The sequence below is a fragment of the Nelumbo nucifera genome, chromosome 7 (genome assembly GCF_055504915.1).
Source record: "Nelumbo nucifera cultivar China Antique chromosome 7, China Antique-T2T, whole genome shotgun sequence".
Lineage (NCBI taxonomy): Eukaryota > Viridiplantae > Streptophyta > Magnoliopsida > Proteales > Nelumbonaceae > Nelumbo > Nelumbo nucifera.
In genome coordinates this window covers 30,302,032-30,317,715 of record NC_142655.1, presented here as the reverse complement: position 1 = coordinate 30,317,715, position 15,684 = coordinate 30,302,032, and the positions used below count along the sequence as shown (strand labels likewise).

At 35.8% G+C, this 15,684-nt stretch overlaps 2 protein-coding genes across 2 annotated transcripts; both read left to right on the top strand.

Annotated features, from left to right (window-relative positions):
- Nucleotides 1–6,013: 6,013 nt before the first annotated feature.
- On the top strand, nucleotides 6,014–9,915 carry LOC104598220 (large ribosomal subunit protein uL18). Its single transcript, XM_010260144.3, has 9 exons — nucleotides 6,014–6,351; nucleotides 7,006–7,075; nucleotides 7,164–7,255; nucleotides 7,680–7,806; nucleotides 7,905–7,984; nucleotides 8,074–8,190; nucleotides 8,951–9,085; nucleotides 9,236–9,405; nucleotides 9,595–9,915. The coding sequence occupies exons 1-9, from the start codon at nucleotides 6,349–6,351 to the stop codon at nucleotides 9,710–9,712; spliced, it is 912 nt and encodes a 303-aa protein (XP_010258446.1). The 5' UTR covers nucleotides 6,014–6,348; the 3' UTR covers nucleotides 9,713–9,915.
- A 2,616-nt stretch (nucleotides 9,916–12,531) lies between these two features.
- LOC104598219 (uncharacterized) lies at nucleotides 12,532–14,806 on the top strand. The gene is made up of 2 exons (XM_010260143.3): nucleotides 12,532–12,787; nucleotides 14,411–14,806. Exons 1-2 carry the CDS (start codon nucleotides 12,633–12,635, stop codon nucleotides 14,640–14,642), a joined length of 387 nt encoding a protein of 128 aa, XP_010258445.1. The 5' UTR covers nucleotides 12,532–12,632; the 3' UTR covers nucleotides 14,643–14,806.
- The last annotated feature ends 878 nt before the right edge of the window (nucleotides 14,807–15,684 follow it).

Genomic DNA, 15,684 nt, shown 5'->3' with positions numbered 1-15,684 from the left:
TTGTTTTATCATTTTCTCTCAACATTTTCTTAAACATAGTCTAGACTTCATTAGTTTTTTCTCTTGCCACCCTAACATAGTCTAGACTTCATTAGCAACAATACCAATCACACCCATATCAGTGGTATTGTAGTATGACTAGACATCATCTAGACTAAAGCTATAAAGAAAGGAATTTTGAGAGGAATTAATCATTTTAAAATTTTGAAATATTGAAACCCTATAAATGAAAATTAATTGCCACTTACCAATCTTGCGATGCAGACTCCCAACTTGATTTCAACTGATGAAACTTTCAAATCTTCTAAATTGCTAACTTATGACACTTGAGCAAACATTTTCCTTGTTGAAATATGAATAAAATTGAGAATTATGCACTGGGAAGCAAGAAACAAAGAGATTATAAGAGTGTATGAGAGAACACATGAGCATATGTAAGTACATGAAAGTATGGGAGAGTATGAAAATTGGTGTGTTTTTTCCCAAATAGCCTATCCCCAAAGGGGTAAATTGGGTACTAAAAATGATTTCCCCCAACTAATGCTTTCTAAAACTAATAAATGCAATGGTGGAGTGGAAGGTTGTGTGTATGTGTGCTAATCAATGCAATGCAAATAACAATCAAATAAATAAAGATTACTAAATAAAGTAAAAGATTGCAGGAAAGTAAATTAGTACACAAAGACTTTAACAGAGGTTTGGTCAAACCTAGGTATCTTCTCCTCATGCAACCTCCTTAGAATTCCACTAAACCCAATTGGACTTCTAGGTGCCTAAAAGACCATAACCAATTAAACTTATGAGTGTTAACCAACTTGAACAATTGACTTACAAGTCATCATTCTTAGTCATTTCTTACCTCAGCCAAGTTGAATGTGATGATGTCTAGTATGGGCTTAGTGGTATCACCAATTCCAAGGCTTATCAACTTTGCATTGTGGTATTTTTTAAGGTGTTCATCTTTAAGCATGTCAATCTGTTCTCGATTCCATGCAAACACAATTGGTAAGAAAGATATGTTTAGATGGTTTCAAATAGTCGGAATTTGAGTGGGAAGATGAAAACCCATTTCTGGGAGCATATACAACTGGGCCAGATGAACTTGGACTGAGCTGATCATAGCATAGAAATGGTCTTTGGGCAAACAAAGGCTCATTCCTGTTAGTGCTAGGCCAAGGTTCAAAGAATCGATACTAGACCTCTCTCAAGATTTGTAAACAAACAAATATGAATGTTTTCTAATCATTTTTTTTTTCTTTCTGTTTTATCATTATAGAATTATTTATTGTTTGGGAGTGGAATTGGATGGAGCTGTTATAGCAAATCTGCTACAACATGACCTGGTCCATCTATAACAAATTTATATTGGATTGGGTTGGATTAAGCCAATATCTGGTCCATTGATATAAGATAAGAATATACGTGTCAATGGACCAGGTTTGGGTTGAAACCAATCTAAATCAACATGAATTTGAACAGATTGGACGGGTTCGGACATTGAATTGGATCGGTCCAAACTGGTCCAAAACATTCATTGGATTGGATTAGACCTGGTCCATTTATAATGGACTCACATCGGACTGGATCAGATTGGACCAAATCCAGCCCAATTGACACCCCTACTTACATTTCTTTCCAAAGAAATGTAATATGTTTGTCAAATAACAATAAGCAACTGTATGAATGTGCTAGTCTGGGTCCATTAGCCCAATAGAGCTAAAGCCTATGTGTCATAAAGTCGTTGGCTGTTTTTAGTTTGAATTCTACCTTATTGACTTGAATAAATAGAGAAAAAAACCAACCTTTGGAGATTACACTACTTAAGTAGGGGAAATTGGGTAGGTCGGAAGCACTTGGATATTTTCTTTTTCTTACTTGAGGAAAGATATATGTGAATTTTTTGGTGAAACAAAAAGATCTCTAAACAACATGATCTACTAGGTTTTACTATCATATAAAGTAAAACTTGTAAGGGAAAAAGTGCATAAGAGAATAATAGGAATTTCATGTTTTAGTGGATTTCTTTAACTATCAGAAGAATAAAGGGCTGCAATAAGAGAAAAAGATACAGAAAATCCCAAGTGGGAATGGAGCCACAACAACAAAAACCAACCTCTCCCCCTTACATAAATATTTACAGATGGGAACAACATGTAAAAGCCTATTTCTTATTATTAAGGGTGAGATATTCTCATCATTCATATGTGCTAGCTGACCATGTTCTTGTATTGGTATTGATTGTAGAATTAGAGAAGAGTATTCAGAAGAAAATATATTCTTCACTTTGTAATTTGGACAACTCTCTCTCTTTTTGATTTTCATGTCGAATAAATGGAATTGTTTGCTTGTATGTTATGCAAAAGAGCTATAAACAAAGGAATTGGTGTGGACAACATGCATTATCTTCCCCCTTCATATTTGGGATAATGTGGTTTTCCTTACGGTAAAGCAAAACTTGTTACAAAATAAGTATGGGAAGATGTGATTCATGCAATATATCCTCAAATATAATGTTAGGCATACTATCATACACTTATTATTAGTAGTTAATTACTCATTATCCACGTCCTTAGAAACTTAGAGATATTGGTTCCAAAGGTCTAGAAATCATTTTCTTAGGCATCCATTCTTAGATTTTCTATTGTTAAGTTCACAAATGAGTCTATGAACACCTAAGAGCCAACCTTATTACTAGTCATTGGTCTTTAAGGTTAGGCTAACCAAATTTTACTAGTTTAAGCCCATAGAATGCATTTTCATGCATATGATTTTATCAAGTCCTAGAAACATGACACACAATGTAAAACTTGGAACTTAATGCTCCTTTTTTTTCAGTTATTTGGTAGCAACCATGTTTTTCTTTGGAGAGTCATAAGTAGATTGTTAGCTTTCTAAAGCACTTCATTTAAACTTTGATTCCTTTTAGTGATTTATTCGATATTTTGCCTTAATGGAATTAACTTGGTACTTTGATTCCTTTTAGGCCCCGTTCGTTTTTCGATAAATTACTTACTTACCTGGATAAATGCAATTACCTGAGTAAGTTTTTCCTGGGAAACATTTATCCGGGTAAGTACATTTACCCATGTTCTTTTATTTCTCATGTAAATAAAGCAATGGTCATTTTAGCCATAAAAATCCATTATTAAAAATGACATTTTTGTCCTATTCAAGTGTTGACAACTTTCCCCCTAAGTGGAAAAGTTATTTACCCACCTAGGAGATGGGGTAAATGATAGAAAATAAACTTTCACTAATCCCCACATAAATATGAAAAAAAAGAACATGAGATTCTTGGTCAATGGGAACCAAAATCCCACTTATCAACTTTCCTCCTCTCAAAATCCAAAAAAAGAACACCCCCTCAGAGATTTATTCGCTATTTTGGCTTAATAGGATTAACTTGGTACTATTGCACACTTAGCACATTCACTAGTACTCTCAATGAATTTGTTATCATCAAAACATATAGGGCCAACATTGTGTTAAGAATGCAGGATGGTAAGGGTATTTATAGGAGTTAGAAATAATTCAATTAACCAAAATACCCTAAAAGTAGATCAATGTTGTGTCTAGCTTTTTTCTCTTTTTTTTATGTTTTTCAGATTTTGGTTTTTTAATTATACATAATTCCATGTTATATGCATTAGTGGCGAATCACAAGCAATGAGGGACGTGAACACCCTCATACGTATCTCATGTATCTGTGTGTGACTCATTAAAGCACCAATCAATGGAAAGAGATGATTCGCCTTTCAAAATACCACCATAATTAAGACATTTTAGAAAAAAAAATGTTAATTTCGTTATGGAATCTCAAAACATTGCATTATCAGCTCAAAAATCACCGTGGAGCAAAACTTGAAGCTTAAAAAGAGAACCACCATTGGAAATAAAAACAAATATAATGATCTCTCACCTCTCTTCTATTGCTATTGCCATGGGTAAAGTGGTAAACCATAGGAAGGATTTTGAAGGAAGAGAGTTGGAGATGTCAAGCACAGCTAGTTAGGGTCATACAATGCAAAGCTGTGGTGGCTTAATAAGTAGGGAAGCAATTGGTGATCAAAGAATTGGATGGGACTCCCTATATGCAATTAAGATCAAATGAAGACCCTCTTCACTTTTTAGTACCATACTAGGGATGTTAATGGACCAACTTTGGACTAGACCCATCCAAACCAAAATCAAATTGGATGGATTGGATGGACCAACAAGACATTGATTTGGACCAGTCTAGACTTAATGGTCCAAAGTATATTTATTGGATTGGATTGGACCTGGTCCATTTGTAATAAATTTATATTGGATTGTGTTGGATTGAGCCAATATCTGGTCCATTGATAGATGATAAGAATATACGTGTCAATAGACCAGGTTTGTATTAGAATTCATCTAAATTAAAACAAATTTGAACAGATTATACAGTCCATACATTTTAAAATGACCAAAAATATTCATTGGATTGGACCTGGTCCATTTGTAATGGACCAAATTCAGTCCAATTGACACCCCTACCTTCTACTCTTCTTGATGAAGTTTACGTCCTTAGTTGTAGGATCTCTATATGTTGCACATCTTGTTTGTATGTTGTTAATTTCTGTTTTATATTTCATTGGTTTCTACGGTTTTAAGGACATGGTTCCACTTTGAATGTTACAAAACCCAAAAGGGTTTCAACATTTGCTATTTCAGACTAGGGGCTCTAGGATTTGCTGCAAGTTTCTCATTCTCTTCTTGTGTAATATAGTTTGCACTTGGTCTTCATGCTTTGTGAAAGAGAAAAGAGTGTTGTAAGTTGTAACATATTATTTAAACATGAATGTGAAAATGGTTTAAAATGTCACCCACAAAGTAAGGACTTCAACATTTGTTGTTCCATTGTATTCCATTTTATGGTTTCAGAGGAACTTGCATTCTTAATCAGGTGAGGAAAAGGAAGTTAATGGATTGTTGTTGACCCATTTCCAACAACCCAAAGACTATCAGAATCGGGATCTGCTCCGCATGGGAGATGTTCCCGATACATGGTGGGATGTGCCTATAAAACCGGTGTAGGTTAATAGCCTATTGATAATATATGGAAAATGAGTAATATAGAGTATCATATAATACTATTATATAATATAGAATATAGTGCATAATATTATATAATTATTTAGTATTTGTAAATAAAAAAAGTTTAGTAATAGTTAACTTGCTAAACTTGGTTGACTTAATTAGAAATATATTAATATATTAGTGAATAGAGAAAATCCAAAAAAGTAACTAAATACTTAGCTAACTATACATGTTTATGGGCCGGGCTTCGGGTCTGACTTACACTATGTTCAGTTTGGTCTTCAGGCCGGGCCCCATTCTAATTTTGGCAAAAGCCAAGCCTGACGCCAGCCCATAAACAGGTTTATAACTAACTAATAAAATGATTAACTAATTAACTAATTCACTAATTCACTTAACTTGCTAGACTTAATTAATTTAATTAGAGATAAGTAAAATCATTAATAAATAGATAAGATATGTTAGTAAAAAATGGAAAAATGCTTCAATTGTAAGAGGTTCGTTGAAATTTATAATTGAGGAAAACAAGCATGAAATTTTAAAAGAAAAAATAATACATAAACATCTAACAATAACAAAATTAGAAACTAAGATAAATAAGTAAACAAAAATGTAAAATAATGTAGATTTATTAATTTGAAAAGTCATTTTCGCATGGGTCCCAATTAATATTCTTATATTTGTCCAAATATTCTCGATTTGGAGAATAATAATGGCATAGTGATGCTACCAACAAACGCTCCCAACACTTACCAACAGGCCATTGCACTGTACAATGGAAACATTTTATGTCTAATTGGACCAACATGTTTCAATACCCTATCAATTTGATTTAACACCATACATCTCACTATAAGATTGAGGTCCACCATAAAAATGAAATCTGTCATGTACGAGATAAAGGGTGGTAGGGTGTTGGGGGATATATTGTTGGAAGCTTTTGATTGGTAGCAGATCTGAAGTGTGTTAAGCGAATCTGCTCTCGAAAGTCAAAACGGTTTTTCATCCTATCCGAGTTATACTCGGCAAGGTATTCAAGGTTTTGTGTTAGGTAAATTTGATAAAAAGCGGAGGATAAAGTGGTAGTTTGACAAAAGTTGTATCTTTTATGACTAAAATGCCCATCGTACCATCTAAAACCCTGAGAAGTTTGAGTAGGCAAATCGTAGCCGTCGACTATTCTCTCTGATCTGATTCTAGGGTTTATATTTATATACCTTCGCTCTCTCTGCCGTCGTTCTCCCTCTCCGCGCAAAAAACCTAGCTGCACATCGAGGAACAACAGCAATGGTGAGAACCACGGAACTAGATGTCTTTATGCTCTTCACTTGTGCCTTTCCAAACGCATTTACTTGTTCTTTCAATTTCCTTGGATTTTATCTACGTTGAATCTTGTAATGTTCTACTGTTATTCTGAATGATCCATGTTACATGGTTTCTGGTTTTTACGGATCATATATTTGGTTATCAGCTTTTAGACGATTACTAGTTGTATTATACGCGTTAGATTTGAATTGCTTTTTTCACCTAGATTGCTTTGCAATTTTAGACGATTACTGTGCATATTTCTGAACCTAACTTCATTGGCATGAGTCTTGGCATGCTTGCCCACAAAATATTTCTGTGTGTAACCACATTTGTATGATTTATTTGTTTAGAGGTCTGATGTTTTCCATAGCGTCTTCTATAGTCATAGTGCTTGCTTAGAGAGTTGAGCTTGGCTCAGTTTGCGAAGAGTGCAAATATGTACAGAACAGATACAAATACCATTTATAAGGTTTTGCACTGCACATATTTGAATTTACACTCTTCCTAAACTGAGACTGACGAAACGGGTCTTTCTTTTACTTGCTTTATTGTTCTCATGTGTGGATGTGATGAGATGCATTTATGCGTTTATCTTTTCTAGCTTTTAGACTCAAACAACTCATTTTTGCATTATAGGCCTTTGTCAAAGCTCATAAGACAAAGGCGTACTTCAAGCGTTTTCAAGTTAAATACAAAAGAAGGAGAGGTATTGTGTTTTGATTCCATGGTTCAATTCATGGCATTTAGTGCTTACCTAGTTTCTCTCTCATGTATTTGATATCGTTGATATGCAGAGGGAAAGACCGACTACAGGGCGAGGATTCGCCTGATCAACCAGGACAAGAACAAGTACAACACCCCAAAATATCGTTTTGTTGTACGATTTGTATCCTTAAAGATATTTGTGTATTATGTTTATGCCATTATTAGTAATCCTTTTTGTTCCTGAGTCAAGCATTACTGATGTGATATGAATCTTAGTCACTTTTGTTAGGTCAAGATATTCACATTGCTAGGTGATGCTTTATATCTTTTCCCTTGGGGGAGCTGTAGTCTCCTTGTATGATTCACACAAATCATCCAAAAAAACTGAAGAATTTCAACTTTCCAGTTTAATTTGCAAACCGACTTTGAGAAGCTTTACCACCTTTGTTTATTTGGATCACATTATTTCTTGTTGGCAAGAGCTGAGCTTGTATACAATTTGGCAAGTTTGTGGTTTTTGTTCAGTTTGGTTGAGTTAATGTATCCCTATTGATAAACATGGGGTATCTTGTTTTCTATGTTTTCAATCTTAACACTGCTCTTAGAGTAACAAACATATTATTGCACAAATAATATCTGCCAGTATTGCTGGTGATATGATCCTTGCTGCAGCTTATTCTCATGAGCTGCCACGCTATGGTCTTGAAGTTGGTTTGACCAATTATGCAGCAGGTGTGAGATCCTTTGCCACCAAAAAGTATTTTTGTCTTAAATTTCTTTGTTTTGTTATAGTTTGATATAGGTATTCTAATAGTTAACATGATTCCTAGCTTACTGTACTGGACTACTCTTGGCTCGCCGAGTATTGAAGATGCTTGAAATGGAAGATGAATATGAAGGCAATGTGGAGGTATTTAACATTAGTTATGGTTTTGTATTTTTTCATTACATCTCTTCTCAATAAAGTGGTATACTATGATCTCGTGTGCCTTCTGTTAGGCAACTGGGGAGGATTATTCTGTAGAACCCACAGAGAACAGGAGGCCTTTCCGTGCTCTTCTTGATGTTGGGCTGGTTAGAACAACTACTGGAAACCGTGTTTTTGGTGCTCTTAAGGTAAATACCATAGCCTGCTATTGTTTATTAGTATTCTGTTATTCTTATTTCTTTATTACATGTACATTGTGTTGTCTAAGGGACTAGTAGTTATCCATATATCTGTTATACATTTGAGTTTTTGTCTGGGTGGTCATGTTTATTTTATTCTGTTGATCATTAATATTGTTCAATTGCACAAAAGAAACATACTCAAGGAAACTGTGAACGACTTCTGTATTTATCCAAAGAGGTAAAATTTGGATTATTTCTTTTGGGTTTGTTGACCATAATCCTAGTCATTTCTTAATGGATAAGTTTTAACAGCGTAGCTTCCAGCAGTGTCTTATCATTTCAGAATGGTTGATCACGTTCTCATCCTGTTATTAGACTGACAAAGCCCCCAGCATCCGCACGCTATGTGCTCATATTGTTTTGTACAATTGGCTTTGCCAAGGGGATTAGGCTATGGTTTTGCCATAGATTCCTTGGATTAGTGCCTGTTCTAACCATATGTGAAGTTCCATGAGATTTGAAGCTTCCATGAGAACATTGTTGTGGGTAGAGAATAAAGTTGTTTGATCATGTTGTCGTACAAGCTCAAGTATTTTAAACGTGCCTTGTTTTTTCTTGTAATTTATTGCGTTCATTCATTTATCTTGTTTGGGACTTGGAACCGAAACTATTGTTTAGAGTTTAGCATTTTGATGAATTGTGCAACAGATGAAGGATCAGTTGAGTTCATTTTTCAAAATGTGATGGTTTTGCACATTGATGTCAGGGAGCATTGGATGGTGGACTAGACATTCCTCATAGTGACAAAAGGTTTGCTGGCTTCAAAAAGGAGGACAAGCAGCTGGATCCCGAGGTTCACCGCAAATACATATATGGTGGACATGTTGCTTCATACATGAGGGTGAGGCCAAGGAAAAAAATTAGAAAAAAGACTACAAGGCACATGGAGGGCTTTTAAATAGTATTAGGATCAAAGGAATGGGATTGAACCCGGGGTTATTTAGTTCAGAATTTGACTTTTCATCTGAGTTTGCCAATTGATTATTGACAGGCATTGATGGAAGACGAACCAGAAAAGTACCAGTCTCACTTCAGTGAGTACATCAAGAGAGGGATTGAGGCTGATAACATAGAAGAGTTGTACAAGAAGGTCCATGCAGCCATTCGTGCTGACCCTACCATTAAGAAGTCTGAGAAGGAACCCCCCAAAGAACATAAGAGGTAGGAGGGTCCTCACTTCTGTTTTCCTTTGCCCCTTGTTTTCATTAGCGCACATTTTCTGTCGTATTTTAGTCAGTAGAGCATAGTAGTGCTATTGAAATTGAACTCATTAGAGTTTGGTGAAAACAAGGTTATTGAGGTTTCTAGTCAATCAACTCAGCTTGATAAAATTGCTGCTTTGTGTTACAGGTATAATTTGAAGAAACTGACATACGAGGAAAGGAAATCTAAGTTGATCGAGCGATTGAATGCTCTCAATTCGGCAGCTGGAGCAGATGATGATGAAGATGAAGATGAAGATGAGTGAAATTACCTTATAAAATTTTAGAAGAAAGTTTTGGGTGTTGTACATCTAGTTTAGTGCTTCCTAGAGTTCGTTTTGGATCAACGTTTATATTTCTTTTCGTTTTGGATTTTAGAATGCTGGCCCGTTTTAGAACTTTACAACTTCGTCAATCACATGCAACTTGCAGTTTCGATTTAGTAATAATTATGTTATTTTTGCCAAAAGTTTTTTCATTGCTTCATGGTTGCAACCTTTGGTAACAGTAATATTGACGACGTCCCAGAAAAATATATTTAAACCATTAAACAAGGTGAGAATGAGAGGAAAGAAGAGAAATGAGTCAGACGGTGATTGTGAGGGCTGTATCCTTTTAATAGCAATCCGCATGGAAGTATTTGGTGTTGACAGTGTGGGTCCTCGTACCTAAGGATGTCAATGGACGGTACATCCCAGGACCTGGTCTTCGAAATGAATTTATATTGGATTTGATTGGATTGAGCCATTGTGTGCCCATTGATAGAAGATAAGAATATAGTTGTCAATGGACCAGGGCTCTGAATTGGACCAGTCCAAAAGGGTCTAAAAATATTCATTGGATTCGAATTGGTTCATTTGTAATGGATTCACATTGGATTAATATTGGATTGAACCAAATCTAGAGGACTCCGGTGGTGGTTGATGATAATGAAGTGTGGGGTTCTACTTCCTCTTTGACAGTCCTTTGTCTCATTATTCATAACAAATATAGGGATATTTTTGAAGGCACACAACGACTTTTTTGCATTCCTTAATGGAATCAATTTTTCCATAATCCATACTATCCTTTCAAATATTCTCTACTTGGACAACAGAACCTGAGGGCAAGGTTCAAAGTATCAACACGGACCGTTTTATTTATTTATTTGTGGAAACTGGATCAGGGTTCGGTTTAAGGCCTGGCCACCCTATGAATAGGCATACAGGAAAGCCATTGGCATGATACGATACTTTAAACCTTGCTCGGGCGTATAACTTCAAGCCTTGCCTGAGGGTGCTCCTCTTTCTCTCTCTCTCTACCATGGCAGAACATTGTCCAGCATCACCAAACATTTCCAGAGGAATGATGTTCTTTGGTTATTTTTCATGGTTAAGGTCAGAATTATTTTCTACAACTTAAACGAGGAAAGAAAAAGAAATGCATTCATCAAGCTACTAATGCACCAATACTAGCCAGCAAGAGATGACATGAATGGTAATGAACCACATTCTCTACACGATAAAAACATAAAATTACCTTAGATATGCAGATTAGCCACTTGCATACTCATAATTATCCATGAAATTCAGGACAGAACAACCAAATGTAGGAATTATAAAGTAATATCCAATGTTCTTCGGTTGGATCCATTACAGTGAAAATCACTTTTTTTTTTTTTTATTTCCGCAATTGAAAACCAAGCATAGCTAGTTATGTAACAATCTGATTTTAGAATTTGAAGAGAACCAATCAGCTAGCGCTGTCAATGGACCAGATATTGGTCTAATCTGATAGGGTCCAGAATGAGTCCATTATAGATGGACCGGGCCCAATCCTATCCAATAAATACTTTGAACCATTTTGAATTGGTCCAATTCAATGCTTGGACTGTTCAAACTGTTTAAATTGGTTTTGATTTTGATTGGGTCCAATCCAAACCTGGTTTATTGATACCCATACTCAACTTATGTCAATGGATCGGATATTAGTTCAATCCAACCCAATCCGATATAAATAGATTATACGAATCAGGTCCAATCCAATCCAATAAATACTTTGAACTATTAAAGTCTGGACTGGTCCAATTCAACAAGTCTTGTTAGTCTGTTCTGTCCGATCAAATTGATTTTGATTTGGATGGGTCCAACCCAAACCTGGTCAAACACACTAAAATTCAAATGATCAAGCGGTATTCAAAGACTTACCTTGTTAAACCAGGAATCGTGAAGGATATCAAGGCTATGCTTGCGGACAATGGTGGGACGGTGGAATTAAGTAGTCTCACCATTGATGCATTTGCTACCATTTGATGCTTAAAGTGTTTGATGAAGGATGAAGAGAGAGAGAGAGAGCTTTTTCTACATTTTCTTTTCTTCATTTTTGCCAAAAGATGTTAGGAAATAATTATGGTCCTACATTCAAACCTGAATTGGCATGGACGCCCCACAGCCCATCCCGGCCATGCTGAGATGTGCATGTGGGTCGCACTGAGAGCCAATCTGAACTCTTCAAACCCCATGTAAAAGCCTTGAATAAAACCTCTTTTTTGTCTCTCTCTCTCTCGGACAGATGATACTGGATCCCAAGCTGGATATCAGGTCTGCACTATTAGACAAGAACCCTACCAATTTATCATTAAGGCTGTGTTTGGTTTGAAGAAAAAGCTTAAGAGTACCACCACCATCATCTGGGAATATTTTTTTTGGTGAATTTAGGAGAATAAAAGTTCACTTATAAGAGATTCTCTCGAGGTTTTGAAAAATCGTGATAAATTTAAGAGAAATGCGAAAAAGTCATAATGAATTTTAGATAATATCTGACAAATATATGGGATGGTTGTCTCAATTCTGATTTAATGATCCAGATTCTACTGCTATTTTGATGATATATAACACATTCAACCTGAACGATTAGACCGGCGATCTGCCACCCAGGATCTCCCTGGTTCTTGGCTCAGCTGTTGGAGATTGGAATTAACTCGACATGGGCTCACAGCTTTGCCTTGAATATGAACCTTAGCTATTTCTTTGTCAGAAGTGACCCACAACTTTGTAACCTTATCTGAAACCAACCAATGAAATGCACCTCCCATTAAACCTAAAACTCTGAACACTATCCGCTTATTCATTCTATGCTGCCAATACAATGACTAGAAAATATGGCTTTCCATATTGAATCCACACAACCCAATAACTCCACTAAGCTATGGCCCATTCAATAACCCCAGTACCAGCAGCGGCAATACCCATCTCAACAAGCGCTAAGAATAAGACCCCTTTGCCATTTTTAGGGTTTCAAAGAAACTGGAGTGCCCATCAAGGTTCCACTCAAGATGTACAAGATAGAACCATCGACAGAAGGTATGCATTTCCATGCATGTTTGAGAGTGTAGGATTGATTATATTTTCATCTGTTTCCACATAAGGATAGATAAAAATGTAGCATGCCAGTCATAGTTCTACAAAAGTCTTTTACTGGAGATTTCCTGAGGTTGTGTTTGGTGCCATTTCTGTTTCTACCTGAATCGTTTTGGGTTGATCATTACAAATAGTAAGAGATTTTTATCTCACACCACATATGAGAGTTGCTTCAGTTATAATGATTAGTACAGTTGCTGTTTCGACTGAAATGTCAATTTCATGCATTTTTAGGGCATGCTTGTTTCAACTATAAACAGCCTCAAATAACAGTTGTATGCCAATTTGCACCGATCAACCTAAAATGTTTCAGGTAGAAAGAGTAATGGTAGAAAAGTAGTAGACTAACTATACAATTGAGTGAACAGACTTTACCTATCAATTATGCTCTGTTCCATTTTGCTTATGAGTTTACATAGAGGTATAGATGGGTTTTTTTGATGTTTATTGCACATGAGGAAAGCTATTATCATGCTTTTTCTGTATAAAACTGATTATTATATATGACATTGTAGCCTCTGGGCTATTGATTTTTTACATTGGCAAAATCTTGGACTACCAAAGATGAGAATACAAGTTTGAGTATGAAGGGCCATTTGATAGCATCTTAAGTGGCTGAACTTAGTTACTTATCACTTTGTCTTTTAGGCTCAGTTTGGAAAGATTACAAATACAAATGTGTATAGTACAAATAGATATAAAATAATACAAAATACCTGGTTTTGTAGACTCAGTTTGAATGAATACAAATACAAATATGTACAGTGTAAATACAGGTTTAGAAATACAAAATACAAGACTTTGCACTGTACATATTTGTATTTGTAGTCTTTCCAAATTGAGCCTTGGTGAATAAGTTATTTGGGAGGTTGCAAACTTCTTAGTGGTTGAAATTGAAGTTGGGTTGATTACCATACGATTGAATGTTTTTATTATTTAATTTGATCATCATTTTATAAACTAGAAAACAAAACAAGAAGTCATTCAATTCAGCCTTTTTGGCCATTTTTAAATGACACCTGAGATTCTGAGAGTAGCCACTTTGTGCAGAAAAAGAAAAATAATGTAAATTGAGTCTACCCATCCCAAGACCCTAGATAGCTGAGACCATCATTGGGTAATGGCCCTTAGAAACGACATGCCAACTTGAATTAACGTAGGGAATCGACATCTATATCATTGTAAGTTTTCATCATTGTCATCATCATCATCATGGGACTCCACGACGGAGGATAACCCATCTGCGATCCCCTTAACCCCAACCCTGGTGGTAGTGGGATTTGATCCTGGGTCTTTGCTTCAACAAGTCAGAGATCCTACCAACTGAGACACCAGTAATTGGTCATTGTAAGTGTATTTTGGTGGTTCCAAAATCGATACATATCACATATGGTACACTAGCCACCAATGCATTGTGATAACTTTGAACCTTGATCTGTATTACTTAAAATGAAAAACACTGAAGCTTTTCAATACTTGTGAAATAAAAAACCAAATATTACAAACATTGATTTCTGAGGAAGATTTAATTTAAGGTTTGACTTATTTTGGGTGTTCATGGCACAGGGTTTTCCTATGGGGCATAACTGGAACAGTGCTGAGCTTGAATGCAGGTGTTCAAAGTGCAAGCGCAGCCAAGAGGCCTCCACCGCCTCCACCACAGGAGAAGAAGGATCCTAATGTGAGTGGTGTTCAGGCAAAGGTTCTTGCTAGCATAAAGAGGAAAGAAGCCATGAAAGAAGCAATGGCCAAATTAAGAGGGAAAGGAAAATCCATTAACCTGCAACCCTCGGAATAAGCTAGACAAGAACTATATATATAGACTGAGTTCTTGTATTCCCACTACATTGTGGTTTATTTGATCCTTCTATGAGGAGGGAACTGTTTGTGAAGACCTTAAAACAGAATTGTCAAGGCTCTTCATTTTATTTTCCTTTATTTGGATTTTGGCATTTTCACTCACTGTAAGGTAATGTTGGGAGTAACTTATAAATCAAGTTACAAGAAGCTACGAGAAATAAGGAGAACATGTTACAATCTCAAGGCCCATCTGGGAAGTTGAGTTGGAGATTCAGTTAAGCTTGTTCAGCTGCTTTGAAGCGCTCCAGATAAGCTATTCAAAGAAGTTGAAGTGGTCAGCCCTTCAAATGACTGAATGATAGTTGATTGGACTCTCCATACCATTAAACAAACACAGCTTATAGGTTGTTAATTTGGTGTTAGGCCTATCTCAGAAAGCCAAAGCCACCACATTTCATCCCTACCAATGGGGTATTCATTAATAGTAATGTGAAATCTTGAAGAAAGATACATATACAGTACTAAAATTGGCATCTTAGAGGAGGTGATGGTATGACCCAAGGCCCAAAATTCTATGATTATTTATAGAGATGATCATTTTTGCTTGGGTCCATATTGCCTAGCTTGATCCATTCTGGAAATTTAAGATAGGGTTGGCAATATTTTACACAACATGTGAACACAAATCAAACATGGCATGAAGTTAGTGGGGTTGGGATATTACCTTAATAGTATTGGTATCAAAATTGAGTTAAACTATTTAATAAGATTAATAAATGTGTCAATTTCGGGTTGACCCACTTTAACTCGAAAATGACTTGTTTATGATCCAATTTTTTTAGTATTAGATCATGTATGCATTTTAATTTTGTTGGAAAATAGTAAATAAGGCAGAATGAAACTTATCGGTAATCACTTTCTAAACCGGGAACTTGCAGTAGCGTAGTGTTGCAGAACAATGAAATAGAGAATTTGCAGAAAGGAGGGTTGAGTTGTGCCCCTTGGTCACTCTCTTTAAAACCGCATTTGCCCCTACGGTG